This window comes from Coturnix japonica, chromosome 7 (genome assembly GCF_001577835.2).
Source record: "Coturnix japonica isolate 7356 chromosome 7, Coturnix japonica 2.1, whole genome shotgun sequence".
Lineage (NCBI taxonomy): Eukaryota > Metazoa > Chordata > Aves > Galliformes > Phasianidae > Coturnix > Coturnix japonica.
Genome location: NC_029522.1, coordinates 14079114 through 14098523, shown reverse-complemented (window position 1 = coordinate 14098523; position 19410 = coordinate 14079114). Strand labels below are relative to the sequence as shown.

At 41.3% G+C, this 19410-nt stretch overlaps 1 protein-coding gene across 17 annotated transcripts; it reads left to right on the top strand.

Annotated features, from left to right (window-relative positions):
- Positions 1 to 331: 331 nt before the first annotated feature.
- Positions 332 to 16913, top strand: HNRNPA3 (heterogeneous nuclear ribonucleoprotein A3). 17 transcript variants are annotated; one of them, XR_001556496.2, is made up of 15 exons: positions 387 to 526; positions 3276 to 3387; positions 3824 to 3847; positions 7646 to 7768; positions 7858 to 8004; positions 8083 to 8293; positions 8552 to 8641; positions 8703 to 8810; positions 8918 to 8998; positions 9873 to 10019; positions 11026 to 11151; positions 11248 to 11319; positions 14358 to 14432; positions 14581 to 14629; positions 15262 to 16913. XR_001556496.2 is itself a non-coding variant. In XM_015868406.2 (13 exons), the coding sequence occupies exons 2-12, from the start codon at positions 3322 to 3324 to the stop codon at positions 11298 to 11300; spliced, it is 1176 nt and encodes a 391-aa protein (XP_015723892.1). In that variant the 5' UTR covers positions 332 to 455; positions 3276 to 3321; the 3' UTR covers positions 11301 to 11319; positions 11406 to 13798. The 17 variants fall into 17 exon arrangements, 10 of the variants coding, with proteins under 10 accessions (XP_015723892.1, XP_015723901.1, XP_015723893.1 ...); XR_001556498.2 differs by having other exon boundaries at positions 16605 to 16906; XR_001556493.2 differs by having other exon boundaries at positions 14581 to 16913.
- The last annotated feature ends 2497 nt before the right edge of the window (positions 16914 to 19410 follow it).

Genomic DNA, 19410 nt, shown 5'->3' with positions numbered 1-19410 from the left:
ACAAGGGACATTTTAATGCTTTTTTTGTGCCCTACGCATCACACTCAACGTTAGGAACAAAAGTGGAGCAGCTCACCACAGCTACTGCCTGGATGTGCTTTGGTTTTCAACCTGAACCCACTCCCACTTGCCGTGGGTAAAGCTAAACAGCTCCAGGACACTTTTAAGGCCTTTACGTTACCTCCAGGACAAAAACGTCACAGGAAATTGAACAGCCTTACTCAGAGCGCCCAGAACACTCCACAGCCCCTCGTGCAGGGCCTAAGGCAGAGCGCGGCATCAGCACAGCTCCTCCCACCGTGCTCCCATTGAGCTCGCCGCCCCGCCCCATGACTGCGGCATCGCCCCGCCTCAAGGCAGCCGCCGTGTGTCCTTACGTGAGAGGAAGAGGCGGTGCCCGCCCTCGCCGCCAGTCCGGGCTGTGCGCTGCGTCTCCACCCCTCAGCGGGCGGCGGGTGAGTGCGCCAGGCCAGCGCCGGCGTGGGACCGAGCGGGGCGGAAAGGCGCCGAGCTGAACGCTGGCACGGTTATATCTTTTCTTATCGTCCTCTTTTCCTTTCTCCCCGCTTTCCTTCTCCCGCCGATCCGCGCTCCTCTCCCGCTGCCCACGTTGTGGCGGCACGTTCCGCTCCGTGCTCGGCCCGGCATGGCGGCGGTGCTGGTGGCGATGGGGCGGCGGGAACAACGCGACAGGGGCTGCCGCGCGCCCTCGCTCGTGCCGCGCTGCCGCCGGGCCGCTGTCCCGCCACGTGACCCTCCCCTCCCTCCCCCCCTTTCTTTGGGCTCCATGTTGGCGGGGCGAGGACGGGCGGGCTGACAAGATGGAGGCGATGCCCGCAGCTCATAGAGCCGCTACAACGGGCAGCAGTGCCGCGCTGGAGCACGGGGCGCCTAACGGTGCCGCTCCGGTCGCTCGCGGTCGCCTTTCCCGCAATGGCGGCTGCGGGCAGGAAGCGGGAGGCGGCGGGAGGGCCGCGTTTCCGCCCCTCGGCGCTCGGCCGCCATTTCGCTGCGCTGCGGAGCGCGGGGGGAGCGCGGCCTCCATTGTGTGCACTGAGCACGGGGACATGGGGCATAGTGCAGAACAGCAGTCCGGGTCATTGCCGTGCCCCTTGCTCCACGTCCCCAGCTACAAACGCACATGACATCCATGGCGTCCTGCCGCCATCCTGGTGGGCAGCACAAAGAAACGGTTCTGCATAAACCACGCTCCATGTTTTCTCAACTTGCTTTCAAGTAAAGATCAAATCCAGCCTGGGGCAGTGATCCACACCCTGACCGGAGGGGAGCAGTGTACTCATGACTCTTCTCTTGCTTTTTTTTTTCCCTTTTCCCCTTAGAACATAAACTTTTAGCTCAAACGTTTCAAGGTATGGTGACTAAAAATGGTGCAGAGATCTCTCTGGGCAATGTGCGACCTTCCTGGCGAGCTGGAGCCTTTGTAGGACTGAGAGCAGAGAAACCAGTAACTCACACTAGTTTCTGTTATTGCATTAAAAGCGTAAAAGAAACCCGATCCCTTAGCAAAACAGCTAAAAATAACTGTTTTCCATGTAAGCAATTATTTTATTCCCTTGAACTGTTTGTCAGAGGGGAGCTATGATGAGTTCAAAGCGTGCTTCAGTAAAGTTGGCTAAAATCTTATGCTTTTTGTTTTTTTCTCCCCAGCAGATATTCCTGTTGGCATTGGGAATAAACTACCAACACACTTAGCAAATAAAGAGATTTTCAGTTCTACCTTAAGTCTTAGGTTTGGCGAGATACGTGATATGCATGCCAGGACCAGCTTTGTCCATACACCAAAAATGCCAGTACATCTCTGTGGTGTTCTCTGAATGCAGAGATTTCCATCTTGAGAACATCAGTTTCCCCTCTGCTATAATACTGCTTGTCTCTTCATGACAGTTCAGTCACGATTGAGTAGATCAAAATGTTCTGAATATCTTGAAATTATTGATATTTCATTGATAGTAATTATAAAAAATAGTACTTATGGCTTCTTAAACTTTCTGTAAGATAGGAAGGAATTGAAGATGTACTGGGCTTTATTCCACTTCAGCTCATGGTATGGATATGTTTAAATGAAGTTAATACAAGTGGCTTGATTTTACTTAATAAAACTTAAGACATGATACTCATGATTTCACAGTTGGGCTCAATATTAAGACCTTAATTTAAAGCTTAGTTTGACATTTTAAATGTATAATTCTACATTTAAATGTAGAATTATATTCAGAGTGAAAATTATTTATTGTAGTGTAACATTAATTAGTACCTACCTGCTTTTCCCTATGCAATATTTGTTGGAATAATACTTTAAAAACAGAGGAGACCAACCCAAGGTTTGAGAAGTTACAATGTACCTGATCTTGTCAGCATAGATTATTTGGAAGCAGCACAAGTGTGGTTTTACAGTAGCACATTATTGAGGTAACAACTCTGGCTACTGTAATGAGTTGCATGAAACATCTGAAGTAGTAAGAAATTCCTGCCCAATATCAAAACACAGCATAGGAAGAGAAGCTGAGTAACTGATCCATCTTGGGCAAACTTGAAATAATAAAGGTTCAGGGGAATGTGATTTTTTTGTTTATTTGGATGCTTACATTGAGCTGCACTCTCTTCAGTTTGTCTGCTGAAGTACATTTTGTGGTGACGTGTAACTTCATTAACATTCATTGATACAAATTGGGCATGTAAGTGTAGAGTTACAGAGTCACAATGAAATATATCATTTGCAAGGAAAGTAATTTGGATGACCAGCTCTCGGGTTCCTGCAGATCAGCTGTTGGAATTTCTGGTTATGCAAGAATAGAATCTCTAAAGGATTCTTCCACTGGTGTTAGTGGAAACTATTTTTCAGCACAGAAACTGTTTTACATCTTTCAGATTGTAGGATGCTGAGTTACTGATACAGTAGGTTATGCATAAGATAATTTTAGAAAGGATTATTTGCAATATGTTTTTAGCAGTAAAAAAGATTTGAAATCTGGAGTTGTAGGGTTTGATTGTTTAAATACAAGACCTGTTCATGATAGTTATGTAAGCCAGTATTTGACATAAGGGATTCTCTACCTTCACTTGATAGCTGGTGTTCCTTCTGCAGTATCTCCTGGGTGACATAGACAGGATTTTTACCCTTAGAAAAGCAGTTTTTCTACTTTTACCCTTTTCCATTTCCTTTCCTGTAATGACAAAGCTGTGCATTGCAGCCAGAGAAGGCCTTGCTTGGTAAGAACTGGGGTGAGTACTGACTTACCCAACTTGTTTTCTAGGTTTCCTAGATCTAAAAGAAAGGCTGAGTTAGAGTACCCTTCCAAAATGGCTGCAATTAAGGAAGAGAGAGAGGTGGAAGACTACAAGAGAAAAGGCAGACGATCATCACAGGTGAGAGGATTGCCTTTTAAAATTATAATGGAGTAGCTTTAAGGGGAAGACATTTAAAAAAGGAAAAAGTAGAACTTATCTGGATCTATCAGTATTAACTCAGAACTTTTTTCATCCTCCTAGTAGCAGAGTAATTGTAAAATGTTGTATGTTACATTGAGTTTTAAGGGGTGGGATTTTAGGCAGGGAGGGGAAGTTTTGCTTTTCTAGCTTTCTGTTGTAACAAAGCTGATCTGATGTGTGCTTGCAACTAAAGGCGGAACTGTTTGGTGTTGACAGAATGTTGACAGGAACTTGATTCTTTCTTATCTTCACAGTCTTGTTTTGAGCAGGAATGAAGACAGGTTCTTTTATAATAAAGATGGTTCCCTGTTAGTCACTGCAAATGGAAGTGAGGCTGTACTAAGTAAAAATAACTGTTTTCTTTTGCTTCTAGCAGAAATACCGTAGACTGAATAAGGTGCGTAGTATAGAGAAGATGTGGGTCTGTTCTGGGAGGACGGGAGCTAGTTACTTCGGGGCAGGGTCTGGAAACGGGGGGGGGGGGAATCTTTCTACCCTTCAGAACATTTTAAGGTCAGCAAAGAGGATACTATTAATAATGCTTGTATGGCTTATCACTGAGGCAGTTTTGATTGTTTTTTTTCATGTATTTCCCTTCTAACGTTACTTTTCCAGGGTACTTGAATAGTTTTGCTAGCTGAACCCACCATTCTCTGGTGCTGATGTACCACTGTGTTGTTGACAGGGAGATACTACGCCATTTAAAAAACAAAACAAAAACGCAGTAACAGCTCTTTCTTAGTTACATTTATCTAGTAACATGGTTACTTTGTATCGAGGAATTTTGTGTCAAGTCCTCCTTCAAAAACCCCGCAGCTGCTCTCGGATTTGGGATACAATGTATCACAGATCCTCAGCTGTTTGGAATGCCTGGTTATTAAGTTTCTAGAGAAAATGTTTTGCAGAGAAAGCTGTCTGCCTGCTTTCAGTCCTAGAAGGCAGCCAAGGATTGGGCTACAGTCCCACTGTGCAGGTGTAGCTGCAGATCAGCTCATGTTAGCTCCCATGTAGTGGTGCAGGGCAGGGGGCATTGCCATGGGCAAGAGAACCTGTAGAGCCATTGCAGCTACAGAGGACTGAGTGGGCAAAGCCCTGCTGTGTGAAAGCTGGGATTCCTGTAAACTCACTCAAAAAGTAGTTCTGTATCTACAGCGTTTTTGTGAAAAATAGCCTGGGATGTTAGCAAAGCTTCGGATTTGTGCAGGAGTCACAGGGTGCTGCCTGTTACCATTCTTTCTTCCAAGAACGGTACAGGTAGACTGAGCCAAGTATTCATGATATCATGTAGGGTATAGGAGTGTGTAATTTGATTTTGATCATGAAAGAAGAGTGCAGAGAGGTCCAGCCCAACACCCCCCAAAAAATATGGGCCTCTTCTTGCTGCTGTCTGCCTGCAGGAGCAGCCCAGCCCCCACCCATCAGTCTGGGTGCCTGTGCTGCTGCAGTGCTGGGACTGGGACGTGGCTGGCTGCTGCGCCTGCGTGCTCCTGCTGTGCTTTGGCCCTGCCCCTCCGGCTCCATATTGAGTGGAGCAGACAGATCGCTCACAAAATGGAGGCAGCCTGCGCCGTGTGGGGCTTGGGCTTAAGGGGAAATTAGGTAGTCGCGGCAGGAATGAGGGCTCCTCGCCTCCTTAGAACATACGCATGTCTTAGATTAAGTCCTTAAGCTGCCTAGGTGGAGAAAGGAAGTTTCTTTCCCGGTTGCTAGCGGCAGGCAGGCTCGGCACTACCACCCCCACCCCCTCCCTGAAGAAGCTGCAAAATGGCGTGTGGGTCTGCAGCGCTGAGTGGGAGGGAGCTGTGGAAGCAGCACAGTGCTGAGGGGGAGGGGTGTCATGTTTGCCTCCCAGAAAGACTGCTATTGTGAGTAGGGCATAGCGGAAGGATTGAGAAATAGCATCGTGCGTGACAGAACAGCATGCTGAGAGCCTGAGAGATACTTATCCCCTGTGAGAACAAAATGCTTCATCACTATGAAGTACTGCCTTCTATTTCTGTAGAGAATTCCTCTGACACAGATCTATTCTGAGGATAAGAATCTCTGGTGGAAGAGAGAAGTTAACTGCGAGTGGTTGTTTGGTTTTTTTCTCCCTATATAAGAGCTGCTGTTCATTTTCATGGAAGAAAAATAAACAGAGAAGGGCTCTGATTTTTCCTTTCGGGAGTGACCTGGAGTTCTGTAGTCATTCTTTTAAGGCAGAAATGATTTGAGTTGCTGTTTGACAGCTATGTGGCCTTAAGTAGTATTAGAGATCAAGATCAAGTCTGGCTTTTGGGTTTCTGGATTTGGGGAAGGCTGATTTCATCAAAATAGTAAATTTAACAGAATTGATTCCTTGTATAATAAGTATTCATAACTCTTAAAAATCCCAGCTTTAAAATAACCAGCTAAAAATTAAGTAGGTACAAAGAAATGCAGTTAGGAACAGAAAACAGCTTCTTACTTACCCTAAAACACCTTCTGTATGCAGTATGTTAACCCTTCAAGATTTAAAGTTTTCCTGTAATTTAAAGGGAGATTTTTTTTAAATTATACTTTCATAGTCTAAACAACTTAATAGATAAGGAGTTTTATGGCTATGAAATAGCCTATGGCTATTTCATATAGTATTACTGTGGTCGTGAAGTTGGTGCCTTAGACTAAAAGTTGTTAGTGAAAATACTGGATCTTGGTTTTGTGCTAAAGGATCTGCATCCCAGAAGGCTTCTCATAATTGCAGGGGCAGTTTCCTGCAGTGCAGCCCAATGGCTGTAAAACAACGGACCTGTAAAGTTGCGTATAACTCTGAAATTCTGTTCTGCCAAGTATTGCTTCACAGTATGAACTGCTCTGTAGAGTGGTTGTGTAGCACTCCAAGGAGTAAAGGTTTTTCTGACCAACTCTTGCACTACCATCCTTCTTATTTAAATTGGCAGAAGCTAAAGCACTTCACTTGCAGGCCTGAAGAAAGACTGCTTCAGTTTGACAGGTCTGTGGCTAGTAGTTTTGTGTAGTTCATCTCTGAGGATTATGCTGCTTCTAGTCAGCTTACACCACTGCAACAGAAGCAGTGTAGCCCAGTGTATGTTATGCTGCAGAATTAAAGTCACGTGCTGGTGTAGCCAGCCAGCAGCGTAGCCAGCCAGCACCTTGTTGTGAGGTGTCTTGCACTTGTAAAGATATCAGATTGCAAAATAAGACTTGAATGTGATTACTTATTAGAAGACTCCTTTGCCTTGGGGATGGAAGTTGTAAATGATTTTTACAAACTCCTTTCAGATGTTCAGGGCTATTTCCTGCGTAACTGAAGTCCTGTGTAACACTGAAAGAAAGCAGAAACATGAAGGCATTTGTACTTACAAGCCTGCTCTTTTTTTCGTTTGGAAGCCTGGGCTTGAAAATCAGCATGTTTTAAAACATGGCTGATCACATGTAGGTGATACCATCAAGAAATTCAGTTAAACTGAAGTTTCTTTTAACTGTTTTTGCTAAGGTACTAGTCTTACTTGACTTGTTCTCTCTATTCTTGGTTATTCATTACTTGTTTTTCTCTAATACAAAAGTCAATTTAAATTTAAGAGGTAAAACAAAGCCACATACGTGCTTCTACTTTGTTGCTTGCGTGTGCTCAACTAATAGTTACCCAAGGACAAAATCTGTAGTTGTAAGGAATTAACAGCTGACAAATCTTCTTTAAAATGTGTACGTTTTTAAAAGGGTTTTAATACAAATGTTCCCAAAAGAGAAGGTGTTTAATTTGAACAGTAACTTACCCTGTTTGTTTACTGCAATCCTAACTTTTTGATAGCTTCTTGCAGTTATGCTTCATCAAGTGTTAGAACTTCCCTTTATCTAGCAATGCTTTATTACTAATCCCTACAGAACACTATGCAACTCCAGTAGAGGATAGGCATAAAATGAACGCATTTCCATGGGGAAGGAAGGAAGCAAGCGTGCTAACTTAGTGTATTGAGATCTCTTTACTGTTGTTTGCATTTGAGCATTCCTAAGTTGTTAGCTGCTGTTTTAATTAAAATCACACTTCATTAAGCGTTGAACTTAACTGTGCTGCTGTCTACAGTCATTAGAAGATGTTATGTTAATATGTTCAGCCTGTTTGTAGTTACGTGCGCAGTAAGTTTTAGTTATGCTGTGAAATTTTAATTCTGTTGTTTGCATTCAAAATATGTATTCTATGTTTTTGTGTTTGTAGGGCCATGAGCCTAAGGAGCCAGAGCAGTTGAGAAAGCTGTTCATTGGAGGTCTGAGCTTTGAAACAACAGATGATAGCTTGAGAGAGCACTTTGAAAAATGGGGCACACTCACGGACTGTGTGGTAAAGTGTCCAAAATTAGTTTGTGCTTTTGAAAGACCGTAGGTACTTAATCTAGTACAGAAATGCAGAGTACTCTCCTTTGTTTTTAGGTGATGAGAGACCCACAAACAAAACGTTCCAGAGGCTTTGGCTTTGTTACTTACTCTTGTGTGGAAGAGGTGGATGCGGCCATGAGTGCTCGACCACATAAGGTTGATGGACGTGTGGTTGAACCAAAGAGAGCAGTTTCAAGGGAGGTAAGCTGGGGTTTTTGTTGAACTTATTTCTTCCTCTCTACCTACTTGTGAGGCTCAATGTGATTTTTGGTGTTGCAGGATTCTGTAAAGCCTGGGGCGCATCTCACAGTAAAGAAAATATTTGTTGGTGGCATTAAAGAAGATACAGAAGAATATAATTTAAGGGAGTACTTTGAGAAATATGGCAAGATCGAAACGATAGAAGTCATGGAAGACAGGCAAAGTGGAAAGAAAAGAGGCTTCGCTTTTGTAACTTTTGATGATCATGATACAGTTGATAAAATTGTTGGTATGTAATTGTTCAGTGGGAAGTGACTTAGAGAATAAAAGTGCAGCTTAACCTCTCAAAAAAGCTGTTCATGGAATATAAGATGTTGGCATGATTAACTACTTGGACTGTAGTATGAAGCGAGGTAGATTTAACGTTCCTTTGAAAAGTGTGGTCATGTCTTAGAGTAGCTTCTTAGGAGTTGTACAGCATAACATCATACTGCTTTCAGTTATTTGGAATTATTCTAACTCTGTCACCTTTCACTTTTTTCTCTAGTTCAGAAATACCATACTATAAATGGTCATAACTGCGAAGTGAAAAAAGCACTCTCAAAACAAGAGATGCAGACTGCCAGCTCTCAGAGAGGTAAGTGTGGAGTTATGCAGAGTTATTTTATGTAACTGCTTTTCAATTAATGTAATTAAAGCAAAATACTTTGCAGGTCGTGGGGGTGGTTCAGGCAACTTCATGGGTCGTGGAAATTTTGGAGGTGGTGGAGGAAACTTTGGCCGAGGAGGAAACTTTGGTGGAAGAGGTAAAATACTGAGATGTTTCTAGAGTGATTTTTACTCTGGTTGTGTCTGATTTCCTGAACACATGTTAAGTATTTAAGCCAATGACCTCATATGTTTTGTGTTCCAGGAGGCTATGGGGGTGGTGGCGGTGGTGGTGGGAGCAGAGGAAGCTTTGGTGGTGGTGACGGATACAATGGATTTGGTGATGGTAAGTGTATTGCTGCATTTCCCCTCCTCTCCTTCCCCCCCCACAATACCCCCAGACACACATTAGGCTGCTTTAGGTCTTACCTCTCTGCCTTGGAATTTGAGTCTGCTTTGGTCGTGTTCTGTACATTGCATTGATGTGAAGAGTTGAGATTTGTCTCCCCTTCAAAATATTGGATGAAAAAAAAAATACTCTCATGTCATGAAGTCAATGCAGTGGCTTGTAGTTCGTACTCAGTCGTGACTGAACAGTTAAAGAAGTTTCTGGTGTCGCTCAATGACTAAAACTAAAAGCAGTGACAATCAACTTTTCGGTCAACTCTGAGACATGTTAATCATTTATAATTAACTTAATCGGTATGTCCGAGAATATTAAGCTTCAGATATTCTCTTGGTGACTTGCCTTTAAAAAAAAAAAACAAACCAATAATAATTCACCTAGTAACTTTTAACACAAGTTTAAATAAAGCTATGTGTAGATGAACTGTGTCCAGCCAGTGGCCTGCAAGCAGCACATGGCCAAGGACAGCTAGGAATTAGCCCTGCCCCTTGCTGCTGTGCTATTGTGGCAGCAGCAGCCAGAACATCAGCCCTGGACAATTCCTCATCAGTCAGTGCAGCCCAGGCAAGCCAAGTGGTTGGATACCAATGGCTTGGGGAATGTCTGTAAACTGGAATTCTTCTGATGGCTCTGTGTACTGAGTAATCTCAGTTCAGAGGAATAGAGTGGCAGCAGCAATGGACACAGTGCAGGAGTAACATTGTAGGAGATCTGTGTGTGTGTGTTTGCGTGATGTTTTAGGGTTTTTTAGTAGACCTTTTCTTACCAGTATTTTGCTTTGATGTGCTTAGTTTGTTTCTTCTTTTATTCAAAGGTGGCAACTATGGAGGTGGTCCTGGCTATGGCAGCAGAGGGGGTTATGGTGGTGGTGGAGGACCAGGATATGGAAACCCAGGTGGTGGATATGGAGGTGGAGGAGGAGGATATGATGGCTACAATGAAGGAGGAAATTTTGGAGGTGGTAAGATACAGCTCAAATTAGCTGACCCTTTTTTCATTCAGGTCTGAGTAGTACAATATGGAGTGCTGTGTTACGTAGTTAAAATTCTCTTCCCTCTGGATCAGCTTTTGATTAAATTATGCAACACTAATTTAATTGGGACTTAGTTTCCAAAAAGCAGCTGCTGTAGATGTGTGCTGGTTGAGTAGCAGAATTTCGGTTTTTGTCCTTTTGAAATGTGCTGTTGGGTATCAGTTTGTACCACATGAATCGTGTCCTCCTTTGTGAGCACTAAATGCTGTAAGTTTATGGAAGCTTTCTTCATCAAATGGTTGTGAAATGAAGTTCCTCAATTATTTTTATAAAAGCAGTTCTTTCACCTATTTTGCCTTTTGAAATAACCAGGAACCACATTACTACATGGCTGTTTTACAGCATTAGCAAGGGTAAACCCTTGATGGCGTGGAAGGCATTAAATGAAAGTCTAGATGTGTCCTGTTATCAGTTCAGCCGTATTCTTACTCTGTGTTGCCAGCATTGATATCTTTGCAGGAGCTTTGAAATGATATGATTAATTTCTGAATCTATGATCACTTCAGTAGAGGCCTTTAATGATGTGTTTCTTGTCAGGATGTACCACAAACACTAAAACATGCTAGGTTCTTTAGTAGAATTTTGGGGGGAAGAAGCAGTAAGAACATGCAAGGACCCAGTGTGAGTTTAGGAGGTTAAGCAGCAAAATCTACTGCACGCTTACCAATACCTTCTGGTGTATCTATGTGCTCATTACAGTTTTATCACTTGTTACAGCAAATAAAAATTGCTTTTGGCTTGTAGTTTATGTCACGTACAGAGCACTGAATAGTGGAAGAATGATGGTGAAAGCAGAGTTTTTTTTGAGTTGGGAGGCATTAACTTTGGCCTTCCATGTTAATTTCAAATTGCTACTTTACAAGTAGCTTTACTTTACTTTTTGCTAGTTTACACCGAATGTCTCAGTTTCACGAACTTTGTGAATTTATTTCAGGTAATTACGGTGGCAGTGGAAACTACAATGACTTTGGTAACTACAGTGGACAGCAGCAGTCCAATTATGGTCCCATGAAGGGTGGTGGCAGCTTTGGTGGTAGAAGTTCAGGCAGTCCCTACGGTGGTAAATATATTTCTGTACCAAAAAAAAACCCCTTTGTTTACATTTCCTTGGTATCACTTATGTTTCAATATGCGCTGGGTTTTGTTTTTTGTGCAGGTGGTTATGGATCTGGAAGTGGAAGTGGGGGCTATGGTGGTAGAAGATTCTAAAAATGCTACCAGAAAAAGGGTAAGTGTAATGAATATTTATAATGATGATGAATAATGTACAACTGTTCACTGAGAGTAATAATTTTCTTATCCTGTATTCAACAGGCTACAGTTCTTAGCAGGAGAGAGAGCGAGGAGTTGTCAGGAAAGCTGCAGGTTACTTTGAGACAGTCGTCCCAAATGCATTAGAGGAACTGTAAAATCTGCCACAGAAGGAGCGATGATCCATAGTCAGAAAAGTTACTGCAGCTTAAACAGGAAACCCTTCTTGTTCAGGACTGTCATAGCCACAGTTTGCAAAAAGTGCAGCTATTGATTAATGCAATGTAGTGTCGATTAGATGTACATTCCTGAGGTCTTTATCTGTTGTAGCTTTGTCTTTCTTTTTTCTTTTTATTTTCCCATTACATCAGGTATATTGCCCTGTAAATTGTGGTAGTGGTACCAGGAATAAACAAATTAAGGAATTTTTAACTTTTCAATATTTGTGTAGTTCAGTTCTTCCACATTTGGTACAGAGAACTCTATAACAGAAATAAAATGTAGTTTAGGGTGTTTCCTTGTTAGTAGAGAAGATTAATGCATTTCTCAATTACTATTTTGTATTAATTTAAAGTTAACAATAGAAACACCTATTGATTTGCAGTCTTAAGGGGTCTAGTCTCAGTGTATATATGTAACTGTCATTGATAAGAGTTACATAGGCATACAGAGGGAGAACATCTGTATGTTGCATTATAGTTTGTTTAGATGTATAACTAGGATTGAGTTACTCAAATTAGTGTTTGTGAATTATAGAACTAAGCTTTACCTTCAAATGAAAATTTCAAATTACTTTTTGGTTTGTGCATATTTTTTTAATTTGTAGTTCTGTATTAGTAGTAGCGCTTCAAGAAAATAAGGCATGATAAATATTTTAACAAGACCAACTTTAGTCACATTCAAGCTGTGTCCAGTCTCATCTGAGATGTATAAGGGATAACTGCAGTTGCTGAAGTTCTGGGTGAAGAGAAAAAGAAACTTGCTTTTTACCTTTTTATTTATTGTAATTCCCGAGAAGTTAAGGTGGGGTGGGAATCAAGTGCCTGTTTCCTTGGGATATACAATGATTCTGTTTCAATAAAACTATACTTTGGGGAGGGTGGCTTGGAATTTTCATCCCCTTCCTTTCTCCCCTTTCCCCTCTCCCTCACACCAGACTGTGCTGTTTCGATTAAATGAGGCATCATAGTGAGAGTAATAGGTATGTTCCTAAATAACTTAATGGCTATATACTTTCTTGCATGCACCCTAGGCAATTTTCTGGACACATTCATCTGACTGGGAGCCAAGGGTAGCACAGGTGTAATCACTGACAGTCCCAGGTAATGGCGTTCCAAAAGCCCATTCACGATGGGCTCTAAGTAGCATAGAGCTTTTTCCCTTACGAATATCTAAGCTCAGGTAAGAGCTTGAGGATGAAACAAAACACAATCTAGTTATATTTTACCTGACCACAGGAGGTAGAATGATAGTATTTTACAGTTTGATTTGATGCACTGGAGTAGCAAATCTTATCAGCACATCTGGCTAGAAATTGTACTCAATTCTCATTTCTGAACTCCAAATTAAGGCACTACAATCTCTGCTTTTCTCAGCTGATGTCACTTCTCTCTCAACTATTGCCAGGACAGTGCTTTCTGACAATTGAGACTCAGAAGAGTAGGGACACAGTCAATAGAAGAAATGTTCAGACACTTGACAATATGTGATATTGGAAATTACACCTGTTTCACTTCTGGGTCAATGTGCAGTATAAGGTAAATGCGATTCCAGTGTAGGAATGAATCTGCAAAGATGTATGAAATGGCTCAAGGCATAATCAGTCATATTAATAATATAATTTTAAGAAGTTATTAGCAAAATGAGTGTGTTGCTTGGAAAAAAAAAATAATTAAACAATGTTATTTGAACACTGTTATTGAGTGTATTTAGACTGCAGTACACTAAAACAAGGAATCACTGTCAAAGATGTTAGCCTCCAAACTGGATATCAAAGTCTGCTTATTCTTTTCTGTGGAGTTTTAAACTATCTCTAACTTAAAAGCAAGAATTGCTGATGCAGTGAACATTTTGTTGTTGTACGTAATTTGGGCTTGTGGGGAGGGTGGGTGGGGGAAGGTTGTATTTCAATAAAGGCATTTTTTTAACCAACCCACTTGGAGTTTGAAAACACATTAACAACTAAAACATCTCACTAGGGAGTGAGCCACCCAACTGCTGACTTGCTTTGTACGTTGCTACACCTAGAAGTCGTGTAGATTTGTAACTGGGGCCTGCATCTGGTTGCAGGGACAACTGGAGAATGGGGTTGATGTCCCTTCTGAAAATGGATATGGTATTTCTAAAAGTTTTAGAATGTATTGACAGTGTTCTTTTTAACAGGGCCTCTTGTAGCTGTACTGTGACAACAATGTTAACTTTGAAAAATAGTGTCATAATAAACTTTATGAACAAGATCTGTATGCAACCTTTTAAGAGATGAAGTGTGTAAGTGACCGCTTTGTAGGTGGGTGGGGTAGCTTAGCTGTTGTTTGTGATGTGGAAAAGTGTAAGCTGTGAGGACAGTGATTAACCGGTTTTAAAGAACCTAGGATGTACTTCTTTGATCCGTACTTTGTTAAGGAGATCCATAAGACAGGAAGGACTTCAGCAGCCTTTTGAGTATGGAGAAGTCAGCATAATTAAAGAATGACAAGGCAGCAGGAGCGACAGCTTCAACTTCCAGAAAAGTGAAGGCATAAGATACTGTGCGATAGTGAGCAGCTTTCCAAAGTCTAGTTAAATCTGCTTATCACAGCTGAAATATCGAAGAAAGTCTAGCAAGAGTTCTTCACCTTTTGGAACCTCCTTGAGTGATAGCTACTTGAGTTGACTCAAAATCAATAGGTCTAGCATTTAGACCTGAAAGGAAGGGCAATGAGCATAGGTAAGGTTTGCCTTTAAAATTTTTCATGAATTAAAAAGAGTTGTCGGAGGTTTTGAAAACAAGGTAAGAGTAATTTCTTTAATTTTCAGGTTGAATGAGAAGCTGCTGCTTGACAAAATGGGGCATGTCTTGCACATCCTCTTCAATTGAAGGTTTCTGACTGGGTAAGATTGTAGTGCATAGTAAAATGTGTTTATTGCTTATTTCCTTATAAGCTTTCTTTGACCAGCCTTTTGACGGCAGGGAAAGCTTTAAGTATAAAGGAGCAAGTGTTCCAAAGTATGTCATCCACTGTTCCTTGTTCTGGTTTAGGGGTGTTGGCTGACATAATTCCTATTCAAGAATCTTCCATTCCTGGCAGGTAACAATAATGCTGTGTCAGAGATCAACAAAACAAATGATAAATGGTTTTAAATATGTGCTTTAATTACCATTAGGAGTGCACTGTCTTTTTTTGGGTGGGGTGGGGGGTGGAGGGGGGAAACATGTTTTTGACACCCAGTGTGATAGGGAAGGGCTACAATATCTAAGCTGTTCATCACAGTCCAAAGTAGTCTGTCCTATACTGAAGCTCTAACTGGCATAAAGACATGCTGCATTTATTTGATCAGTGGTTTTCCCTCCTAAAATAAATGCCTTGTACTTAAGCATAGAGTTCCCTTTCAGATGTTCTTGTGCTTTCAGGGTAGGTCAGTGGAGCCTCATATTTTAAAGTGATACCCAGCTGAAAGCACCACAGTATATGGATAAATAGCGATGAAATTAATTTGTGGATTTATTTTTTATTCTTTGCATGTGGGTTCTTAACTCTTGGAATGTGTATTTCCTATTCTATATCCCAGGACTGTATCCCATGCCTTTAGAAGTCTATAATTCAAAAAGTCCTTTGGATAGTAGTTAACAGTTTGAACTTCTCAGAACCTCTTTGCATCTTCGCAGTATTTCTGCAAAGTCTGTTTCTATTTTACTGTTTGTTATGTTTAACTTACTCAGAACAAGACAAATGGAATACATGCTGTTCAGGACTTGGCTGTGTTGCAGACTGATTGCAGTAGCTGCATTTGCTGTTCAGAAAGCAAACCTCATGTTGGAACACATAGAAGCAGAGGTTCACTTGATGTATTTTTGACAATGGTAATGTGCAAAATTCATATCATCAAATACTAAATGGAAATCTCATAGTATATACTTAAATAAAATGTTGACAAATGTTCTTAGTCAAGATTGAGCCAGAATTAAAACCTGCTGCAGTGACACCACAATCTCCTTAGTATAGAAGGTATATAGTATAGGTAGCTTGTTGCTTAGGTGATTTGCTTGCTGTCTTAACTAGAGGTGAAAAGCACCTTAGTTTTCTCTGCTGTGCACCATTGCCCTTGTGAGCTGATGTAGTCACTCAGTGCTGCAACAGGTCACTGGGGGGAAGCATTCACGTGCTGAGTTAGTTCAAAGGCCCATTAGGGGAGAGGAAAGTGTTGCAATTTAAAATTAGAAAAATGAGTTAAGTTTTACTTATCAAAAATGTCTACCTTGCATTCCATTGCCCAATACGCCATCCCACTAAAGCATTACCCTTCCATACTGTGCTCTTCAGGGTTTTTCTGCACCAAGCGTGTGCAAGAAGATACTCCTCAAGTGACTTGCATTTGGTTTTATAACACTCCTATTAGACTGATTGGCTTCCATTACTCATCACCCCATTGGTGGGGTTTTTGTTTTTTCAGAAATAAAACTTCTCAAAGGTGATCAGACCCATAAGGAATATTTGATCAGGCTTATCTTTGCCCAAGAGACACTTCCAAGAGTTAAGAATGTTATTTCATTATTTCATGGCTAGCTTTTTTCTTGAGCAGCTATAAATGGAGATGTAAGGATGTGAAAATGAAGTTGCAAAGCATTGGTCCCTATACTGCAGTTCTGTAGAAACTTAGCAAATACCTAAAGCTGTATGTTGACTTGAAAGCAATTTGTCCTTCCAGGTAGGAAATGAGCCCAAAATGAGCCCAGAGTGATGCAGATGTGATAAACTGTTTATCATTAGACAATACCGAAACAACACAGCTTCTTAACTTGATATCCTTTGATTATTTTAATATGGGAACGCTCCTCCTCCTCTAAGTTTTTCATGTGTAATGTACTGACTTTCTGGTTTTGCTTCCTGTATTTAAGACATTCGCTTTTGTTCATAGACAGTCTGCATTACAATGGGAGTATTCACATATCAGTCTGTGATCTCTGACAAATATTTGTATCTTGTGTGAAGCATGAAAGATCTTGAGTATCACTGAAATGCAGATATCTGATGGATGATTCTTTTTCTGCTGTGGGTGCTACAGGTTGACATCTCTGTCTAAGATTAGCTTTTTCCTCATCTAAAGTAATCCAAGTATCTCCGTAGAAGAACAGTGACCTTCATTTAGAAGATAATATCGCAAGATTGGAAACAGCATAATATGTTAAAATAACTGGCAAAGACTTCAAGAGCAATGATGCTAGTATGGTGATGTCTGAACCTTGTGGTTAAACAAGTTCAAAAGCATGGAAATGAAAAATTTCAGTATAGTCCATAATGGATTGAAATGTTAAAATATTTCATTTTTGTATCAAAATAAAGTGTATGTTGTCAAATGACTCACAATCTTAAACGTGTTGCCATCACTTTTGTTTGGTGCTGAGAGGAGTACGAAGTAAACTTAAATTACTGCAATGCAGTGTAGGGATCGCTGTTCCAGGGTCTGCAAGTCAGAAAATAACTTTGATTCAACTCAGGAGCTGAGCTTTAGTTTTAATGGCTTTGCAATAGAATGGTTTGAGTGAGAAACAGAAGGTCTCCAGGCGGAGGCTTGTCAGTGTGTGAGGTCAGAGTTGTGATGCATGAGAATTTACATGATGCGTCAGTGTCACTGGTCGTTCCCAGGTTTGGGAGCACATCTTGTACCTTGGTTATGATCATTAAATGAAAGGCTTGCAGCCTAATGTTTTCATGTAGACTTCAATGATCTAATACAGAATATTTCTGCCTTAATGTTGTTAGGGGTTGCAAGTACAAACACCACTGTGTTTGTGATGGGGAAAGTTCAGCTTTGCAGCGAATGCATGCTGTGGTCTAAGTTATTTCAGACCAACTTTTTGCCAGGTGGAATTAAAACAAGGTTTCTACATTTAATTGTATTCTTTTTATTATGCTTTATCATATTTTTCATCTTGGCAATGGAGTAAGTAACCCTGTATCACAGCAGACCCTGCAGAGGCTGTGAGAATTTTGTTTCAGACTTTTGCATTAGTGCTAAGTAGGTACCAAACTAAAATGGAGGGAAGGGGTTTATCAAGGTCTGCTTTATACCCAAATTGTGATTAAAATAGTAATTTGCATCTAGAGCTGCCCTTGATAATGGGAGGGGGGAGAGAGGGAGGAAGGGGAAGGCAAGCATCTTACTGTTCTCTGCTGTACTATCAGATGTACCTGTGTTAGAGCTACTGTGTGTCACTGCTGAATGACAGTTCAGGGCCACATTATTTTTTTCCTAGTGCTTATACTTTAAAATTGTCATTCTCAGCAATGCTTTAAATCATCTTGCTTCAAATGGCACCAAAGTCTCACATTTCTCTAGTTTTGATGATTCCTAAGGATGTTTTCCTTCCTTGGCAGTACTGTGTTCAAAGTCAATACAGGCATACTGAACAGCAGTAGCAATAAAAATACCCCATGCTACTGTGATCTTTGGTTTAGTTTACCTGGTGACTGGCTGCTCTATCTTGAGCAAATAAACCTGCTTAATCTGTCAATCCTGGCTTTCAGGTTTTGAGCCATTGGTATTAAATGTTTGCTCCAGAAAATGATGTCCTCTTGCATTCAGAGTATGTCAAGGACTCTGCGGGGGGATGGACCCACGTGCCATTAACATGAAGGTTGGTAAACAAGGTAAGTGCAAGTAAGTTCGCCTGGATTTCTATTTACCAACAAATATCTGCAAAAACAAACATCTCAATGTGATGGGCAGCATCCCTAGTGTTTCAAAGAATGTTGCGGTTCTTGGGAGCAGCTGAGATTAGAATGTCTTTTTTCCCCTGTCTCCTTGTGTGAGCTTGCAATTGTCACAGCGCTTATATGCAAGAATTGGCTGCATTGTTGCACCAGTATGGTTTCCTGAAGAGTAAATGACCCAAATCACTGTGTAACAAACTACAGTTAGCATGAGGTTGGGAACATGCAGCCATTTGCAGACAGTGGAGAAGAAGAAGAGAGAAACTTTTGGTAATTCTTCCTCTTTTGGTAGCAGGGAGCTGATGAATCAGCCCAGGCTGTTTCAGGGATCTGCATCACTGCAGGAAATGGCCACAACAAATCTGTGGTTGGGCCAGACCAGAGTGCAGCCAGGCCTCTCCAGAGTTGCCTTACAATGAGGCCTAATAGTGCGAATGAGAGCACTCTGCTGGCAGGATTCTCTTGGTACAGTTACTCAAGGCTTAATATCTGGCTTATTTCCATAGGATAAAATACAGAGACATGCCTCTGGGGATAATCTGTTATTCTTCAGCTGTGTGAGACAAGATTGATAGTATTTTTCCAGCATCAGATACTGACCTGCTCAGAGGTGCTTTTGAGAATGTATTATTTACAGAAAGGAGAAGAATAATTGTAAGAGTGGAAACTACCATTCTTGCTCAAGGGCGACTCTTCCTATTGTCTGCAGCTGTGATGGTAAAGATTTTTACTAGCACAAGTGCAATCCTTGTTTCCTAGCATAAGGTTTAGACTCATTTAGCTAACATGATGAAATGCATTTAATGCGGCTCTAAAAGCAGCAATGGTTTTCACAGCATTAAGGTCCAGACTTTAAAAAAAAAAACCTGTAAGTAATAAGTAGAAATTGAAAGTCCCGTACTTATTGACCCCTTCCGACTTCACTGTATCTGCTGCTTTGGATACAAACACCTGTGGGACCTTACTTTGGAAAGTAAGTAACACTGTATGAAAAGTTGAGCTATGTGAAACAGTTACCAGTGCTCTAGTTCTTTATGGGTAGGTACCTGGAGCCTCTGTCAGCTGAAGACTGTCTCCTGGTACTGGCACTTGGCTGTGCTGCCTTTCCAATAGGATATAATCCATAGGAGCAGGGTTTCTAGCATCATCCAGCCCTG